This window comes from Bufo gargarizans, chromosome 3, assembly GCF_014858855.1.
Source record: "Bufo gargarizans isolate SCDJY-AF-19 chromosome 3, ASM1485885v1, whole genome shotgun sequence".
NCBI classification, from domain to species: Eukaryota; Metazoa; Chordata; class Amphibia; order Anura; family Bufonidae; genus Bufo; species Bufo gargarizans.
The window spans coordinates 43995215-44012647 of record NC_058082.1 but is presented as its reverse complement, the minus strand read 5'-3'; the positions used below and the strand labels follow the sequence as shown (position 1 = coordinate 44012647).

General features: G+C 40.6%; 1 protein-coding gene across 1 annotated transcript in view; it reads left to right on the top strand.

Annotated features, from left to right (window-relative positions):
- The first annotated feature begins 4878 nt into the window (after positions 1-4878).
- Positions 4879-17433, top strand: part of TENM4 (teneurin transmembrane protein 4) — a 209140-nt gene continuing 196585 nt past the window's right edge. Inside the window, exons 1-2 of the mRNA XM_044285413.1 lie at positions 4879-4885; positions 5829-6023. Coding sequence (XP_044141348.1) covers positions 4879-4885; positions 5829-6023 — 202 coding nt within the window. The remainder of the gene's footprint in view (positions 4886-5828; positions 6024-17433) is intronic.

Sequence of the window (17433 nt, the reverse complement as noted above, 5' to 3'; positions counted from 1 at the left end):
GCTCCTATGTACAAGAATATAACTACTATAATACTGCTCCTATGTACAAGAATATAACTACTATAATACTGCTCCTATGTACAAGAATATAACTACTATAATACTGCTCCTATGTACAAGACTATAACTACTATAATACTTCCTTCTATGTACAAGAATATAACTACTATAATACTGCTCCTATGTACAAGAATATAACTACTATAATACTGCCTCCTATGTACAAGAATATAACTACTATAATACTGCCTCCTATGTACAAGAATATAACTACTATAATACTGCTCCTATGTACAAGAATATAACTACTATAATACTGCCCCTATGTACAGGAATATAACTACTATAATACTGCTCCTATGTACAAGAATATAACTACTATAATACTGCCTCTACGTACAAGAATATAACTACTATAATACTGCCTCTACGTACAAGAATATAACTACTATAATACTGCCTCTACGTACAAGAATATAACTACTATAATACTGCTCCTATGTACAAGAATATAACTACTATAATACTGCTCCTATGTACAAGAATATAACTACTATAATACTGCCTTCTATGTACAAGAATATAACTACTATAATACTGCTCCTATGTACAAGAATATAACTACTATAATACTGCTTCTCCTTGTGGATTAGAATATACATGTCACTAGTATATTTAGACTGGATGTAAGTTATCTTCTTAGTTAGAAAAATAACATTTCTTTGTGAAAAACCTAATCCTCGGAGATTTCCTTTCTACCTATTATTTGCTGTGTGACTTTCCGTGTTTGTTGCTTTCCTCTTCTTCCCAGATTTGCAGATTCACATTTTTGCAGCAGAAACAGGAATTGATGTGTTTATGAACACGTGCACTTTATAGTGATTTGCAATCAATTTTCTGTGTGAGGCTCCATTGTTTACGGAGGGCTGGTGGCAGGGGGCACCTCCTTTTTTCGGGGAGGGACACCTCTGTCAATCACCCGTCTGGCTCAGCAGTTTAAAGGTCTGGAATTCCAGCTGTGCGCCATTCACCACCAAACCCGGAGACTTGGCCTGGAAAACCCTGATTTCCCTAACTCGCCCTGTAAACAATTAACTAAAAACCTGCAATAATAAATAGATGGAAAGGGCATGAAAGAGGGAAGCGGGTACAGTATCCAGTCTAATTGATGGGCGATGATTTGGGACCCAGACACCGCTATGCAAATTGGTCTTTGTGGGAAAAAAAAAATCACATTGAAATGGCACAGTATGGTGGAGCTCGGGATTATTTGAGGTTTAAATCGGGAAAGGTTTAAAGGCCTCAATTTCATAGCTGGATCCTCACTCCTACTGGGAAGTAGCAGAACACGTACTCACAAATGCCCGTCTTCATTACGCATTGGTCTAGTAATTCAGTTCACGCAGAATTCTTCGTTAGAAAAGTCCTTAATGTGCTGCAATTCCATGAGCAGTGTTGTTTTTATTTAATTTTTTATTTAATTTTTATTCTGTATTTATTTTTTTTACATTTAAATTTTTTGAGATCATTTTTTTTTTCTTTTTTATGTTTTAAGTTTTGTTTGATGTGCTTTTAATTTTTGAAAATATTTCATCTCTTGTGACATTTTAAATTCATGTATTATTATTTATTTCTTTTTAAGTCATGTAAATATTTCCAATTTCATATTGTTTGTTTTATTTTTCTCTTTAAAAAAAAAAAGTTCTATACGGTATTTGTCATTTCTTTGTGAAATTTTCTACATTGATTTGATATTTTTCAAGCATGTCGTCCAATTTGTTGGATATTTATGTGTTTCATGTGATATTATGTAATGTTTATGGTACTGAAATTGTCGCATGCCTTGTTTGAGATCCTGTTTTTTTCTTGTGTTTGCTAAAGAGGTGACGCACACAAGTTTTTTTTATTTTATTTTTATTGTGGAGGGGCTAATCTAGAGAAGGGAATTTAAAAATAAACACGACCCCTATATGGTTAGTCTTCTTTCTATTGCACAGCACTCTACAACTCAATTAAAAAAATTAAACAAAAAATGATTATTTTTTAATAATTATATTGAATTTTTTATTTATTTTTTATAATTATAAATTTTTTTAAATCCCCTGCCCCATTAAAAAATATTCCAATATGTTTTTTAAAAAAATTCTGAAATGTTATATAATATTTTGCAGTAAAAAAAAAACGTTTAACTCGACACATGCTTAATTTTACTGACCTGCGACAAAACAAGTTGATCGGCCAATGGAAAGTGTATTGGGGATGAATGATCCTTAGTACGATCATTCATTCCTCACGCAGTTTACATTTCACTGAGAAATGTGCCGCTGAAATTTCCTACGCATAAAAAAAAAAATTTATATGGTATACCAACACATACTGCCTGTATACCAACACATACTGCCTGTATACCAACACATACTGCCTGTATACCAACACATACTGCCTCGATGAATTCCACAAGGATAGTGAAGAACTACAATATGGCCCTTGTAGGGACCCTCGGGATGCAAACACTATTTATACTGCGGTCAAAAACCCAAAAATTCCTTTTAGGGGTCCACACACAATTTTTTTTATATATATTTAAAAAAAATTGTGTTAAAGGGAATTTTTGGGTCTTTGACCGCAGTATAAATAGTGACCACAAGGATAGTCTTTCGTTGTATGCATAGCCCACTATAGGCTATGGATATGTTCAGTGTATACGCGGAAGCTTTTCCCAGACCATGCATGGCATGTGGACACCAAGCGGAGCACAAACATGGCCCACACTGCAGGCAGATGTATGGCGGTAGTAAATGGGAAACTATGAATATTTCGACACACGATGGGGCAGATTTGCTAATCCTGTAGACAGTGCAGGCTTATAGAAGATGCACCAAACGTGGCTCACGCGGGATGATACATTTGCTGCATGGCTTACTTTGTGTGCAAAAAAAAAACACTATAAAAACCGCAGGCACCAAAAATAAAAACCAGTGCCAAAAATACCCAAAGTGCCTGCACTCGCAGCAGATTTTGGTTAGGTGCGGAGAATTTTTTGGAGGAGGTTTCAAGTCCGATTTTGCTGCAGGTTTTTAAGCCCAACCCAGAAGCGGATATGAAAAGAATCTGAAATACAAACAAAGGACCTGGACTTCTCCTTCCCGCTGGATCCACTTCTGGCTTTAGCTGAAAAACCTGCCTCAGATCCTCCTCCGGAAATCTCTGTGTGAACCCACCCCTGGTTTTTGTTGCGTACAGCATTCAAAGGAAGTTTTGAGTGAAGCGACTTCAGATCTAGGCTCCGGAGCTCGCGTCGCTCATCGCTACTTAGGGTTTAGGCACACATTACATTCGGACCAGGATGAGAATGAAAAAATCTCACGTACGCGCTGTGGAAATCTACCGCTTGGAAATTGACCTGCGGTATGGATTTTTAAATTCGCAGCATGCCAGTTGTTTATGCGGAATCTAAGTGCAGATTTCGCCTTTTGCGATGCAAAGAGCGAGATCTTGGGTAAATCTTCTACAAAATCCGCAAGTAACACATGCAGATTTTGGTGCAGATGCGCAGTGAAAACAGCACGAGAATCCACGCGGAAAACCTGCAAAAGGCCGGGTTCACATCACCGTTTATTTTTCTGCTCTTGTGATCCGTGAGAAAAATAAAGAAAAAAAAACGGATTCTGTAAAACACGAATCCTGAGCATCAGTTATACACATCTGGCATCGCTTCGAGCCGTTTCAGTCGGAGATCTTTTTTTTTAGATGAAAAAAATAAAATAAAAGTACTGCATGCGGGACTTTTTTGCCATCATAAAAAAAAAAACGGATCTGAAATGGATGCCAAATGTGTATGGGCTCGTGCACACGACAGTATTTTGCGTTCAGTATACTGGCCGTTTTTTTAGTTCAGTATGCGGTACATATACTGAACCATTCATTTCAGTGGTTCCGAAAAAAAAAAATGAAGTGTCTCCTTGTGCATTCCGTTTCAGTATTTCCGTACCGTGAAAAGATAGAACATGTCCTATTCTTGTCCGCAAATCACGGTGCTTGGCTCCATTCAAGTCAATGGGTCCGCAAAAAAAACAGAACACATATGGAAATGCATCCGTATGTCTTCCGTATCCGTTCCGTTTTTGCGGAACCATCTATTGAAAATGTTATGCCCAGCCCAATTTTTTCTATGTAATTGCTGTATACTGTATGTGGCATACGGAAACACAATGCAAACAAAAACGGAACAACGGATCCGTAAAAAACAAGCCGCAAAACACTGAAAAAGCTATACTGTCGTGTGCATGAGCCCTATAACTGATGCACAAGATCCAGGGTTTTTTTTCCCTTTATTTTTCTGTTCTTGTGATGGACCCGAGGAATGGAAAAATAACGGTGGTGTGAACTCTCCCTTTGGCCTCTTTCACACTACTGTTTTTTTTTTCCGTTTTGCGGGGCCTTTTTTTGCGTTCCGTATACGGTCCATATATGGAACCATTCATTTCAATGGGTCCGCAAAAAAACTGAATGTACTCCATATGCATTCCGTTTCCGTGTGTCCGTATCTCCGTTCCGTGCAAAGATAGAACATATCCTATATTTGGCCGCAAATCACGTTCCGTGGCTCCATTAAAGTCAATGGGTCCGCACAAAAAACGGAATGCATACGAAAATGCATCCGTATGTCTTCCGTATCCGTTCAGTTTTTTGCAGAACCATCTATTGAAAATGTTACGCCCAGCCCAATTTGTTCTATGTAATTACTGTATACGCCATACGGAAAAAACGGAAACGCAAAGGAAACAAAAAAAACGGAACAACAGATCCGTGAGAAACGGACCGCAAAACACTGAAATAGCCATACGGTAGTGTGAAAGAGACCTTTTTCAGTATTTTATGGTCTGTTTATCACGGATCCGATGTTCCGTTTTTTGTTTCAGTTGTGTTTCCATTCCGTTTTTCCGTATGGCATATACAGTATACATTAATTGCATAGAAAAAATTGGGCTGGGCATAACATTTTCAATGGATGGTTCCACAAAAACGGAATGGATACGGAAGACATACGGATGCATTTCCATATGTGTTCCGTGTTTTTTTTTCCGGACCCATTGACTTGAATGGAGCCACGGGATGTGATTTGCGGGCAATAATAGGACATGTTCCTGAAATACGGAAACGGAATGCATACGGAGTACATTCCGTTTTTTGGGCGGAATCATTGAAATGAATGGTTCCGTATACGTAACGCAAAAAAACGGCCCGTAAATGGGGAAATAAAAAACGGTCGTGTGAAGGAGGCCTTATGTTAGACAGAAAAAAATTTAATTCCTGCATACTTCGACATGCTCCACTTAAAAAAAATAAAGAATAAAAACGCGCCCAAATTAAAAACAAAAAGCGTCTAGCAAAAAAAATAAAAATAAAAAGGATTTGTACAGTATATCCGGCGTTTTTCAGAATTCCCCCAAAAAAAAGGATAAAAAGGGGGGGGGGGAATCACATAAAAAATATGCAGATCATGTGACAAAAATCCGCCCATCCCTAAATCTAAAATTGTAAAAAAATTAAAAATAAATAAAAAACGGCGGCTCTGTTTGCCCTTTTATATTTTTGTATCTCCCCCTCCTTTCTGCTACTAAACAAATGCATTCATTTAACCCTTGAAATTCCAGTCCAACGTAACCCTTATCATTTGATTCCGCTCCGCTAGGCACACACACACAAATTTAAAATTTTTTTTAAATCCTAAAAAAAAAAAAAAACAGAGCAGGCAGGTGAGCAGAGTGTGCGCCTCTTCCCTGGGCTCGGTTCTGATCCCTGTGTGTGTTTGTGTGTGTTCACAGGTCCTCCCTTGCATTGTTCATCTGCTTCATCAACCCCTATTGAACAAACCCCCTCCCCTCCCCCTACCCCAGGAGCCAATGGCTGCCAGAGGAGGCTGATAGGCCGGCCAGCCCAGCACTCACAGTCTGGAGATTTTGCACACAATTCACTCTTAGTTAAAAGTGGTTCTGCAAACCTGGGAGTCTCAGCTAATGGTGAGTGCTGCTCATGACTTGTGTTCTCTTCTATTCTGCTGCTATAGGATGCAATAATGAATGCCCCCCCCCCCCCCCCCCAGGGTGCATGCTACCGTGTGCACTGTATGCAGGCATGTCCATGTAGCCAGGGGTTCCCCTCTGCTCTGTGCAGGCAGAACATGTTTCACTGTCCCTGGATGTTTCTGCTGGATTAACCCTTTGTGCAAACCTGCACTCCTTTTTTATTTATTTTTTATTTTATTTTTTTCCTAGTATATATTTTGTGTGTCTTCTTTGCTATGTTGCTGTTTATGTGTTGTTTTTTTTTATGTGTTTCTTTTTCAGTTTACGTTTGTAAACAATTGTTACTACGTTGTTACATTGCACCCAGGTTAACCCTTTCCTGATATAAATGCTGTTGTCTCTATTTTTTGGGGGGGGGGGGATAGAGCTTCCCTTTTACTGTAGCTGGAGGCGATGTTTGCAGTCAGCTATGTATTTTGTGTTACTTTGTAGCCTTACTGTGTTGCATTCCACGACAGCGCGCTGCTGTGTGCCTGCTGCTGACTCTAGTGGGTGCTGGACTCATCCTTGGAGTTGGTACCTTCTCGGGCGCATGCAGTCTGCTTTACAATTCTAGCTGTTGGGTTTGTATTATGTTATATCTACATGTAACCTACTACTGCGCGTGCGGCTTTTTAGGAGGGTTAACCCTTGAAGGCACAAATGGCCTTAATGAGCCTTTGGATCGGGCTGCAGTATCGTATAAGAGACAGAGAACATGTCCTAGGTTTGAACTCCATACGTAGCAGTGCTGAACGTGTCATTTTAAGGGTATATTCAACATGGATTTTGTTGCGGATTCCGCACCCGGAAACGCTTGCAGATGGTTCATAATTAACATGGCCTTTTTTTTTCTGCTCGCGGTTTAAAAAAAACAGCATGGAAAAAAAAAATCAAGTCCCATCCAAACTTCCCATTGAAATGGGCAGGAGCAAAAAAATCGCATCAAAACTGCGTCCAAATAAAAACCTCATCCCAAAAACCACGAGAAATCCTAATGCTGTTCTTTTTTCCAGCTCTTTAAAAAATAGTGTGAACAGAACCTAAGGCTGCATTGGTGGAAGGTTAATGTGATGCGATGAATGGTCTTGCAGGGAACTTCAGATACTGCTGACAGATCTCTCCTGCACTTGACAAACTGAGCTCTGCTACATCCGTTTATTACAGGGCATGTACAGTGCGTGCAGAGGGACAGGTTCCCTTCTGTTTTGTAATAGGCAGACAAAGCATGCTTTACTGACCCGTGCAGTTGTAGCAGAGCTGTATTTGTTAGGCCTCTTGCACATGAACGTTTTCCGTTTCCGTAAACGGACCATATACGGAACCATTCATTTCAATGCATCCGCAAAAAAAAACAGAAGGTACTCTGTGTGTATTCCGTTTCCGTTTTTTCGTTCAAAGATAGAACATGTCCTATTATTGTCCGTATAATGGACAAGGATAGTACTGTTCTATCAGGGCCCAGCTGTTCCGTTCCACAAAAAAACGGAATGCACACGGACGTCGTCTGTATTTTTTGCGAATCCGTTTTTTGCAGACCGCAAAATACTGAAAAAGCCATACGGTCGTGTGCAAGAGGCTTTAATCTGTGGCTTTGGCTGCAGGCAAATGCTGTGAGTATTATTATACAATCTGCATGCGTTCAGCTCCGCTACATTTGGATTCTATTCACCTTAGTGGTGGAACGTATTACACTATGCACATGGGGCTCCCAGTGTTTATATGGTGCATGTTGGGTTAACCCCTGGAGGATATAAACTGGTGTTTTGGACCTAGAAGTGAACCTTGGGAGGAAGCTTCACTACCTTGTGGATATGTGCTTGTTGCCTGTATGGACTGGTGGAAAAATGAACTTGCAAGTAAAGTCCCTTACATTGGATTTATGAGGGTCCCGCCATGGATACAGACTAAGATCTAAGAACCTTGTACCTGGATATGGCTAATGTCTTACATCGTTCATCCCCTCCCCGCGCACAAAGGCCCCAGGTAAATGGCCATCGCCTTACAAGTTCCCCTTAAGGTACAAGTGACCATCTAAATCGCTGGGGTAGGTTTGGTACCCATGGCGGAACCTAATAGAAAAATCTATGAAATTGTCCCTTTTGAGACTACAGTAACAAACTTATAACAATTTTCCGGATACAGTGTTACAATTTAGTGGATTAGTACCTTCGAGTAAACCTTAGGCGGTATGGATACAATGATAGGATAAGCGTCAGTAACGGATTTATTACGCCGTGGGCTCCTATTGACTTTGCAGGTGCCTTCTTATTAGCAGAGATCAAACACTTTCACGTTTTTCCTTTAGGTCGGCGAACGTTGGCGTCCATTCTACGCACCACTTTCATGCATGGGTGAAGTCTGTTATGACATTTAAGTGGCGATTTTTGAAAGTTTCCACCACTTGAGTTTGCATTGTAGAAATGTCACGTTCATTTTGTTTTATGATTTTATTTTTTAATAAATCTCTGAACCTTTTCATATGAGCAAAGAAAAAAGAAAACCTCGTAATTGGCGTTTTTGACGTCTGTGTAAATGTTAGCAGTGTATAATTCGATGAAATTATTAACATTTCACACCGCTGATGGTATTTCGGTGGAATGATCTGTTTACCTTCTCCAGAGTTTTGGGGTCAAGCTCGGGGGCCCGCTTCCCTCAGTGGAGGTTGGTTAATTGAAAGGTGATTATTTTTTTTATTTAGACCCTTTTTTTTCTAATTAAAATATTAACCCTTTCCCTTCTTTGTTGTTTCTGCCTAAGCTCTGGGACTGGTTAATTGGGATTTATTTATTTTTTGCGTTTTTTGCACATAAATTTTACAAACTTTTGGAACAGCCCCCCCCCCCCCCCCTCGCCTCTTGAAATATCACTTCCCAGGGACAATAGGCGATAATTACTGCGCGACACGATATGTGATGAGCGAACATGCTGTTTACTAGACTGAGCGGAATTTTTTTGTATTTTTGCCGCTTTATTATGCCCCCCCCCCCCCCCCCTCGGCAAAGCCAAGAAATGCTCTTTCTTTTCGGCTGTCAGGAGCTCCTATCTATGACAGTACACGGTGACACCTGAAGACATGCAAATAGAGACCGCTTTTTAGGCCTGCAGAGCCCAGGCACTGTCATGTAGAAGAATGGATGGGGATTGAAGCCATTCACTAAACCCATTCAGTAGTTTCTATGGTATGCAACCTTTTAACCCCTTCCCCCCTTCCTCCTCCTCCTCCCCAGTCTAGGAGCTGGCAGGAGTGAAGTGTAGGCAGATACCCGCCAAGCTAGTAGGGGTGATAGTGAAGGGCCTGCAGCTGAAAACTGACCACACACATGAAAGCGTCTGTAGACTTATTTTTTTTATAACTTTGTTTTTTTTTTTTATTTAATTTTGGGGATTAGATATTATTATTATTATTATTATTATTATTATTATTATTATTATTATTATTATTATTATTATTATTTAAAAAAAAAAAATCAATTAACTTCTCCATTTAAAGTCAGTTTCACAGTTCCAGTAAAGGGCCTCAATTGTCAGCAGAACAAACCCCATTTGGAGAGGACCATGGACCATGAACTCTATCTCTACTAGAGGAGTATGGAGGGTGGGCCCTCAGAATCGTTTGCTCTAGACCCCAGCCCAACACTAGCAAGAAATAATGGGGGTATCAATAATTGCCACGTTTTTGGTGGTTGAGAAAACTCTGATATGGTGAAACTCTGTTTTTGGTCGCCCCGGCCCAGGTAATCCGTATCTGATTGGTGGGGGTCCCACACCGGGGACCCCTGCGGATCAGCTGTTTGAGAAGGTATCAATGTTTGCAATGGCGTTGCGGCTTTTTCACCGGTTTCTGTAGGCCATGGGACGTCACGTTCATCTCAGTCACATGGCCTAGGCACAGATCGCTGCGATACCAAGCACGGCCACTATCGCATGGACGGCGCTGTGACTTCTCAAACAGCTGATAGTCGGCGGCGCCCCACCGATCAGATACTGATGACCTTTGCATCCGTTATAAATATCCTGGGACCCCCTTTAAATTTTACTCTCCATCACTATCATTGTACAAAGTCAAAAATCTCCCACGTCAGGCAATACAAAATGCATTGCCCTCCATAAATGATGAGGTTTACCTTCCAGAAGGTCCATGTGATGGGGGAGAGGTCAGTAATGGTCCAGTTATCTTGTCTGCTCTCTGTACTCAGGATATGACAAATAACCCCGTCTTTTCCTGTGCAAACAACCCTACAGTGACTCCAGGCTGCCCCTCTCCCGCTTTATGGGGTCTCGGGCACTTGAGAGCCGCGCAGATGTTTTCACACCAGTGTAAGTTTATATGACAGCCATGTGTCGCTCTCTGGTGACAAGAAGTTTTATAAAGTCAAGTGATAGTTCATTGTGACAAAGTGCCATTCACAGCGCTAGTGCACTTGGTGGAAACTTAAAAAACGAAGGAAATCCAGTCATTCTGTCTACGAAAGAGATTCCAGTCACTACATACATTAGAGATGCTCTGATACTATATGGTGAGCAAATGTTACCATACACATACCGCTACATATACAATATATCACATATCCTCTGGAATGAGCTTTCCTGTGTGCACGGGTTATCCCCCTGCTGAGCAATATGTTATATATTAGATGGCAGGAAGAGTGACAACTGATAGCATTACGACTTTCAGGTCAATTCATCTGTTGTCCTGAAAAACCCAGGTAAATATCTAAACTATTACCGCACTACTACCTTATGTATATACTGCCACCCATATACTAGACTATACCTACTATAATACTGTAATACTACTCCTATGTACAATAATATAACTACTATAATACTGCCTCCTATGTACAAGAATATAACTACTATAATACTGCCTCCTATGTACAAGAATATAACTACTATAATACTGCCTCCTATGTACAAGAATATAACTACTATAATACTGCCTCCTATGTACAAGAATATAACTACTATAATACTGCCTCCTGTGTACAAGAATATAACTATTATAATACTGCTCCTATGTACAAGAATATAACTACTATAATACTGCCTCCTATGTACAGGAATATACCTACTATAATACTGCTCCTATGTACAAGAATATACCTACTATAATACTGCTCCTATGTACAAGAATATAACTACTATAATACTGCCCCTATGTACAAGAATATAACTACTATAATACTGCCTCCTATGTACAAGAATATAACTACTATAATACTGCCTCCTATGTACAAGAATATAACTACTATAATACTGCCTCCTATGTACAAGAATATAACTACTATAATACTGCCTCCTATGTACAAGAATATAACTATTATAATACTGCCTCCTATGTACAAGAATATAACTACTATAATACTGCTCCTATGTACAAGAATATAACTACTATAATACTGCTCCTATGTACAAGAATATAACTACTATATTACTGCTCCCTATGTACAAGAATATAACTACTATAATACTGCCTCCTATGTACAAGAATATAACTACTATAATACTGCCCCCTATGTACAAGCCTATAACTACTATAATACTGCTCCTATGTACAAGAATATAACTACTATAATACTGCCTCCTACGTACAAGAATATAACTACTATAATACTGCTCCTATGTACAAGAATATAACTACTATATTACTGCTCCCTATGTACAAGAATATAACTACTATAATACTGCCTCCTATGTACAAGAATATAACTACTATAATACTGCCCCCTATGTACAAGAATATAACTACTATAATACTGCCTCCTACGTACAAGAATATAACTACTATAATACTGCTCCTATGTACAAGAATATAACTACTATAATACTGCCTCCTATGTACAAGAATATAACTACTATAATACTGCCTCCTATGTACAAGAATATAACTACTATAATACTGCCTCCTATGTACAGGAATATGAATTCTATATATCTCTGTTTATTTCTGTTGGTTCTTTGCGATTTTTGTTTCCTCTCCATGCTCAGTGAATATAATTTATAAGCAAAAATCATCCTCCGTAACTATATACACAGTGGTGGTTGAGTAGATGACCCACCCATTAACTGCACCTCCAGGATGAGATAATAGGTTATGGTGTGCAGTTTATGGCGGTTTTCAGTCGATATTTTATTATTGATAGGGTAGGAAGCTAGTAAAATGATATGTTGGGTTAGTTACTCACCACTTAGTGCTTCTGGTTTTAGACACTTTACTTTCTCCCTTGGGAGTTTCATTTGTGTTAAAAGTCGGCAGGTTGGTAGTAAATATGTCCCACACAGAGACATGGAGTCTGGGGTCTCTCTGAGTTCCTTCCGTGGTCCTATAATGAGAGATGCAGATATAATATATATAACCTGGGGTGACCCTTAGGTGTTACTACCCTTGTTGTGTCAACCAGAGTGGAGCATTGAGGGTGACTTTGACTTTATCCAAGGTTCTTCAACCCTCTTTAACTGGATTATCAGGTTTCTGTAGGGATAATGCCTCTTGGGTTGGATGTAGAGGAGACAATGACAACCGCAAAACATTGTCCTTCTACAGATCCCAGCATGCCCATACACCTTCAATAACGTTCAGGCCATCCATCTCTCCCAACCCATGCACATGGAGTTCAACCAAGCGTTTCTGTTTTCCAAAGTGTCTTCTCTCACCTGAGAACAAAAGGATCTGGTGTGTGGAAATCCAACTGCCGATCCTTCTCTCAGACCACATTAGCTATTGTGGAAGGTTGGAACACCACCATATACATTAGATGGTTGGATGATGACGCTGAAATCGACAGATTTGACTCGTATTAATATGCATAAGATCTCTCATGATACCCATCTATGACCCAATATGACAGTAGTTGAAGGCTCCATGTAGGATGAAGATAGTGAGACTTTCCATTGTAGCAAACAGCTTGACATTAGACAAGAAAATTCTTTGAAAATTATTCTTACCATTCCAGGTGCCAAAGGTTAGACAGATATTTCATGAAACATGGATGTCCTCAAGACGTCACACTAAATATAGTAATGGACCATAAAATGTAGTTGTTGATATTGCAGGAGACCAAGACTTATGGAGCCAAGTTTTTCAACAACCTACTAGATTCCCACCAGCTTATACATTAGGGAACCTTTCCATTTATGTGAAGGTCCTCCAAATACTATTGGTAGTGAGTCAATATCCCCCTTGTCCAAAAATAGATAGACCTTTTGTATTTTTGGTCTGAAAAAAGCAAAAAGCTTTTACATGTAGCTTCTATGTTCCTTGAGAAGGGCTGACATTTTCAATATTGACTACCTCCAAACCAAAAATGTTCAATATGGCCAATAACTTCTCAGGTGCATACAACACATATCTACCGTTTTACCACCATGGAGGCATCGATTTTTATTTTTTTTTATTATTTTTTTTATTATTTTTTTTATTTTTTTTTATTTATTTTTTTAGGAACAATTGCCCGTTATTATCAACCATTTGAATTATTATATGGTTGTCTATATCTCTAAAGCAATTTTTGGTTTTCCTCCAAATGTAAGACAGTTGTCCATGATTCTCGCACTCAAGCTGCGTCCACATGGATTTCATTCTAATCGTTTCCAAAGAGCTCTGCTGCCAAAAGTAAGATTTTTAAGAAATGTGACTTTTTAGACTTTTTCTTTTTAATATAGGACATATTTTTTTTTTTCTTCCATGTTGTGGATTTTGCCTCGGGTGGCTTGTTTGGTCAGACTTCTTGATCTTTTACTAAAATTTATTACTGGTTATGGTGAAAGGGATTGGTCTTGTTTGGTCAGCTCCTTCCACATAACGTGTCCCCATGTGACCAGATGATTTTATTGGGGGGGGGGGGTTGTAGTGTCAATGGCCCCCTTGTAGTGCCCCCAATGTCTTTAATGGCCCTCTGGTGGGCCCCCGAATGACCCCTTGTAGTGCTCCTAGTGTCTATAATGGACCCCCTGTAGGCCCACAGTGTTAATATTATTATGGCTCCCCTGTAGTGCCTCCAGTGATTATAATGGCTCCCCTGTAGTCAACCCCAGTGTCAATAATGGCCCCATACTAATGCCCCCCGATGACTTTAATGGCCCCCCTGTAGTGCCTTTAGTGATTATATTGGCTCCCCTGTAGTGCTCCCAGTGACTATAATGGCCCCCCTGTAGTTACCCTCAGTGTCAATAATGGCCCCATTGTAGTGCCCCCCGATGACTATAATGTCCCCCTGTAGTGCCACCAGAGACTAATTGCCTCATTGTAGTGTCCCCCGATGATTATAATGGACCCCCTGTAGTGCCTCCAGTTATTATAATGGCCCCCCTGTACTGCTCCCAGTGACTATAATGGCTCCCCTGTAGTCACCCCCAGTGTCAATAATGGCCCCATTGTAGTGCCCCCCGATGATTATAATGGACCTCCTGTAGTGCCTCCAGTTATTATAATGGCCCCCTTGTAGTCCCCCCGGTGTGTTTAATGGCCCCCTGGTGGGACCCCAGATGACTAGAATAAACCACAGTATTATGTCCCCCTCCAGTACCCCCTGTAGTTATAACCCCCCCCCCCCCATATTATTGGCAGCAAATAAAAAATAATAATAATAAAATACCTCGCCACAGTCTTGGAAACACTTGCTCCGCACTGGGGGCAGTGGAACCTGACGCTCCCTGTGCGATCATGTGACTGTCTTTAAAATGTGTGAATGTACCCTTAGGCCTCTTTCACACGGGCGTCAGTTTTTTTGCCCGGATAAGAGCCGGGTGCTTTGCGGGAAAATGCGCGATTTTTTTCTGCGCAAGTGCAAAACATTGTCATGCGTTGCACTCGCGTGAGAAAAATCGCGCATGTTTGGTACCCAAACCCGAACTTCTTCATAGAAGTTCGGGCTTGGTATTGATGTTCTGAAGTTTGTATTATTTTCCCTTATAACCATGTTATAAGGGAAAATAATAATGATCGGGTCTCATCCCGATCGTCTCCTAGCAACCGTGCGTGCAAATCGCACGGCATCCGTACTTGCTTGCGGATGCCACCCGATTTTCACACACCCCATTCACTTCTATGGGGCCTGCGTCACGTCAAAATCGGACATTATAGAGCATGCTGCGATTTCAACTGAACGCACAAGTGATGCGTTAAAAACATCGCTCATGTGCACAGCCCCATAGAAATGAATGGGTCAGGATTTAGTGCGGGTGCCATACGTTCGCCGCACGGATCGCACCCGCACGGAAAACTCGCCCGTGTGAAAGGAGCCTTAGACCCACCATCGGAGAGGATTTTGGGGCATAATTCAAGGGCAGAAATGAATTGGTTTTGCCAAAGTTACCAAAATCAGGACATTGAAGCCCATTTCAGTACCTATAGAGGTTTCTGGAAACTAAAGAAAGATCCTAAATGACCTATAAGCCTTTATTGTAATGGATAATTTCCCTACTGCTCTTTTTTTCTATACTGCTTTACCTATGTCAGTCTTCACTGCCATCCCATTATTCTATTCATGAGCCAGAAGGCCCAGGAAGAGCAGGGCTATGGCTTACATCCATTTAGGAAAGTATTTTGGTTATCATTAGGCAATACCTTCATGTTAACGAGACATAAAATTCAGGAATGCTCTGTTGGTGTTGGCGGAGGCATCCCGCTTCCCTGTGCATTTCTAATTGATCCCTGTCCGAGTCTTGTACAGCTGTGTAAACGGGGGCCTGCAGGAAAAGCGGACTCCAGTCACTCCAGGAGCGCTCATTATGTCCAGCATGGCTAGAAGAGCATTTATTTTTTTCATTTTCTTTTTTAAATATCCCCAAAAATTCTGCCCAGTTACTGACCCTTAAACTGCATTCAATTGCGTCTAGAAATGCTGGTTCACAGAGCGAATGTTTTTGGACCAGCCACCCATGGAGCGCCAGGGGCATTCTGGGCATAAGGACCGTTCTTGTACCGTAGTCCGGTTTTTGGGGTCATCCCGCCCCGTGAGGTGTGCGGATTCCATCCTCCGTCATTACGCAACCTCCTTACTTGAGGATCTGTGACCTGATGTCATTGCATGATGGGAGTTGTAGCTTGCAGACCACCTGGAACAACTACAATTTTTTTTTTTTTTTTCGGGAGAGGAGGGGGTCCACTGATGTGTGTGGGGCATCCACAAAATTGGCGCAGCACCAAACCCCAGGAGAAAATCCGCTCGTGGTAACCGCTGTACAATTTGTTCACATTTCTTAGATCCCGGCAGTGAGCTTGACTTGGCGTGAAAGACAATTTATTTTTTTTCTTCATAATTTCCCCCCCCCCTCCTTTCTGTACAGAAGTGGCACTGCAGGGGTTAAATCCTCATTTAATCCCTCTTGCAGCTGACCTTCCCATCCATCCCCCACCATGTATACAGGTGGAAGGCAGAGCAGAAGGTTGTCCTGAAGCAGCAGACCTCCTGACTGTTGAGGACATAGTTTGTTAAAAAAAATATATATCATTTCACAGATTTTAAATGATTTGGGTTTTTGCATAAATATTCACATCCCAGTTTTATTTTTATTTTTTATCGTTAATATTTTTTAAACACGATCAATAATTAATCAATCTTTGCAGAATGAAGTTGACTGTTTATGCTTGGCGACCAATAACAGATAAAAAAAAAGAAAAAAAAAAAAGAACATTTTTATTAATATGGGTCATTTGCTTAAATATTCACACCCTCAAATTTGTTCTTTTAGCTGGAGAACTAGGTTTTGGGAGTCTGGAAAAGCTGGGTTGGGAGCCCTGTTGGAGCTGTAATGGCGGCCATCTCTGGAAAACGGGCCACGCATATTTGGAATAAGGACACGCTGTAGAGGAGGAATTTGCTAAGTCGCCTCGTTTGCACCCCGCGATGAGGATGATCTTCTGTTCGCGGTGTCCTGAGCCGTCTCCTGTCTGTAATAACCCGCCTGCAGTCACTAATTAATGCGAACAGTGACGTTAACACCCCAAAAAAATTCTACTCTGTGCCAATTTTTTACATGGTGTAGTGTAGAGGCGTTAGTCATTAACATTACACTAGCTGCCAAACCTCCTGTGCTCGACATTGTGCCTGTTCGGTGTCGCGCTACGCATATTACAGACACTTGTGCGTGGCTTCTTCCATTCAAACTCATTCTAAAGACCCTTTAGCGTGCATTAAAAATGTGAAAACCGTGTTTTAATATCTCACTCCTAGGCTGAGATCTAATCGATTAAAGTTACAGGCCCAAAAGCCTGAGGCTGCACTACTGAGAGGTTCTGATGAGGTGTCCTTCTACCAGGTGCTGTGTTGTCATGGAGACCTTGAGCATAGATATTGAAATAAAATCCACAGAAGGACTCCTTGACAACGCTATATCCCCCCATAGTGGATATGTTACTATC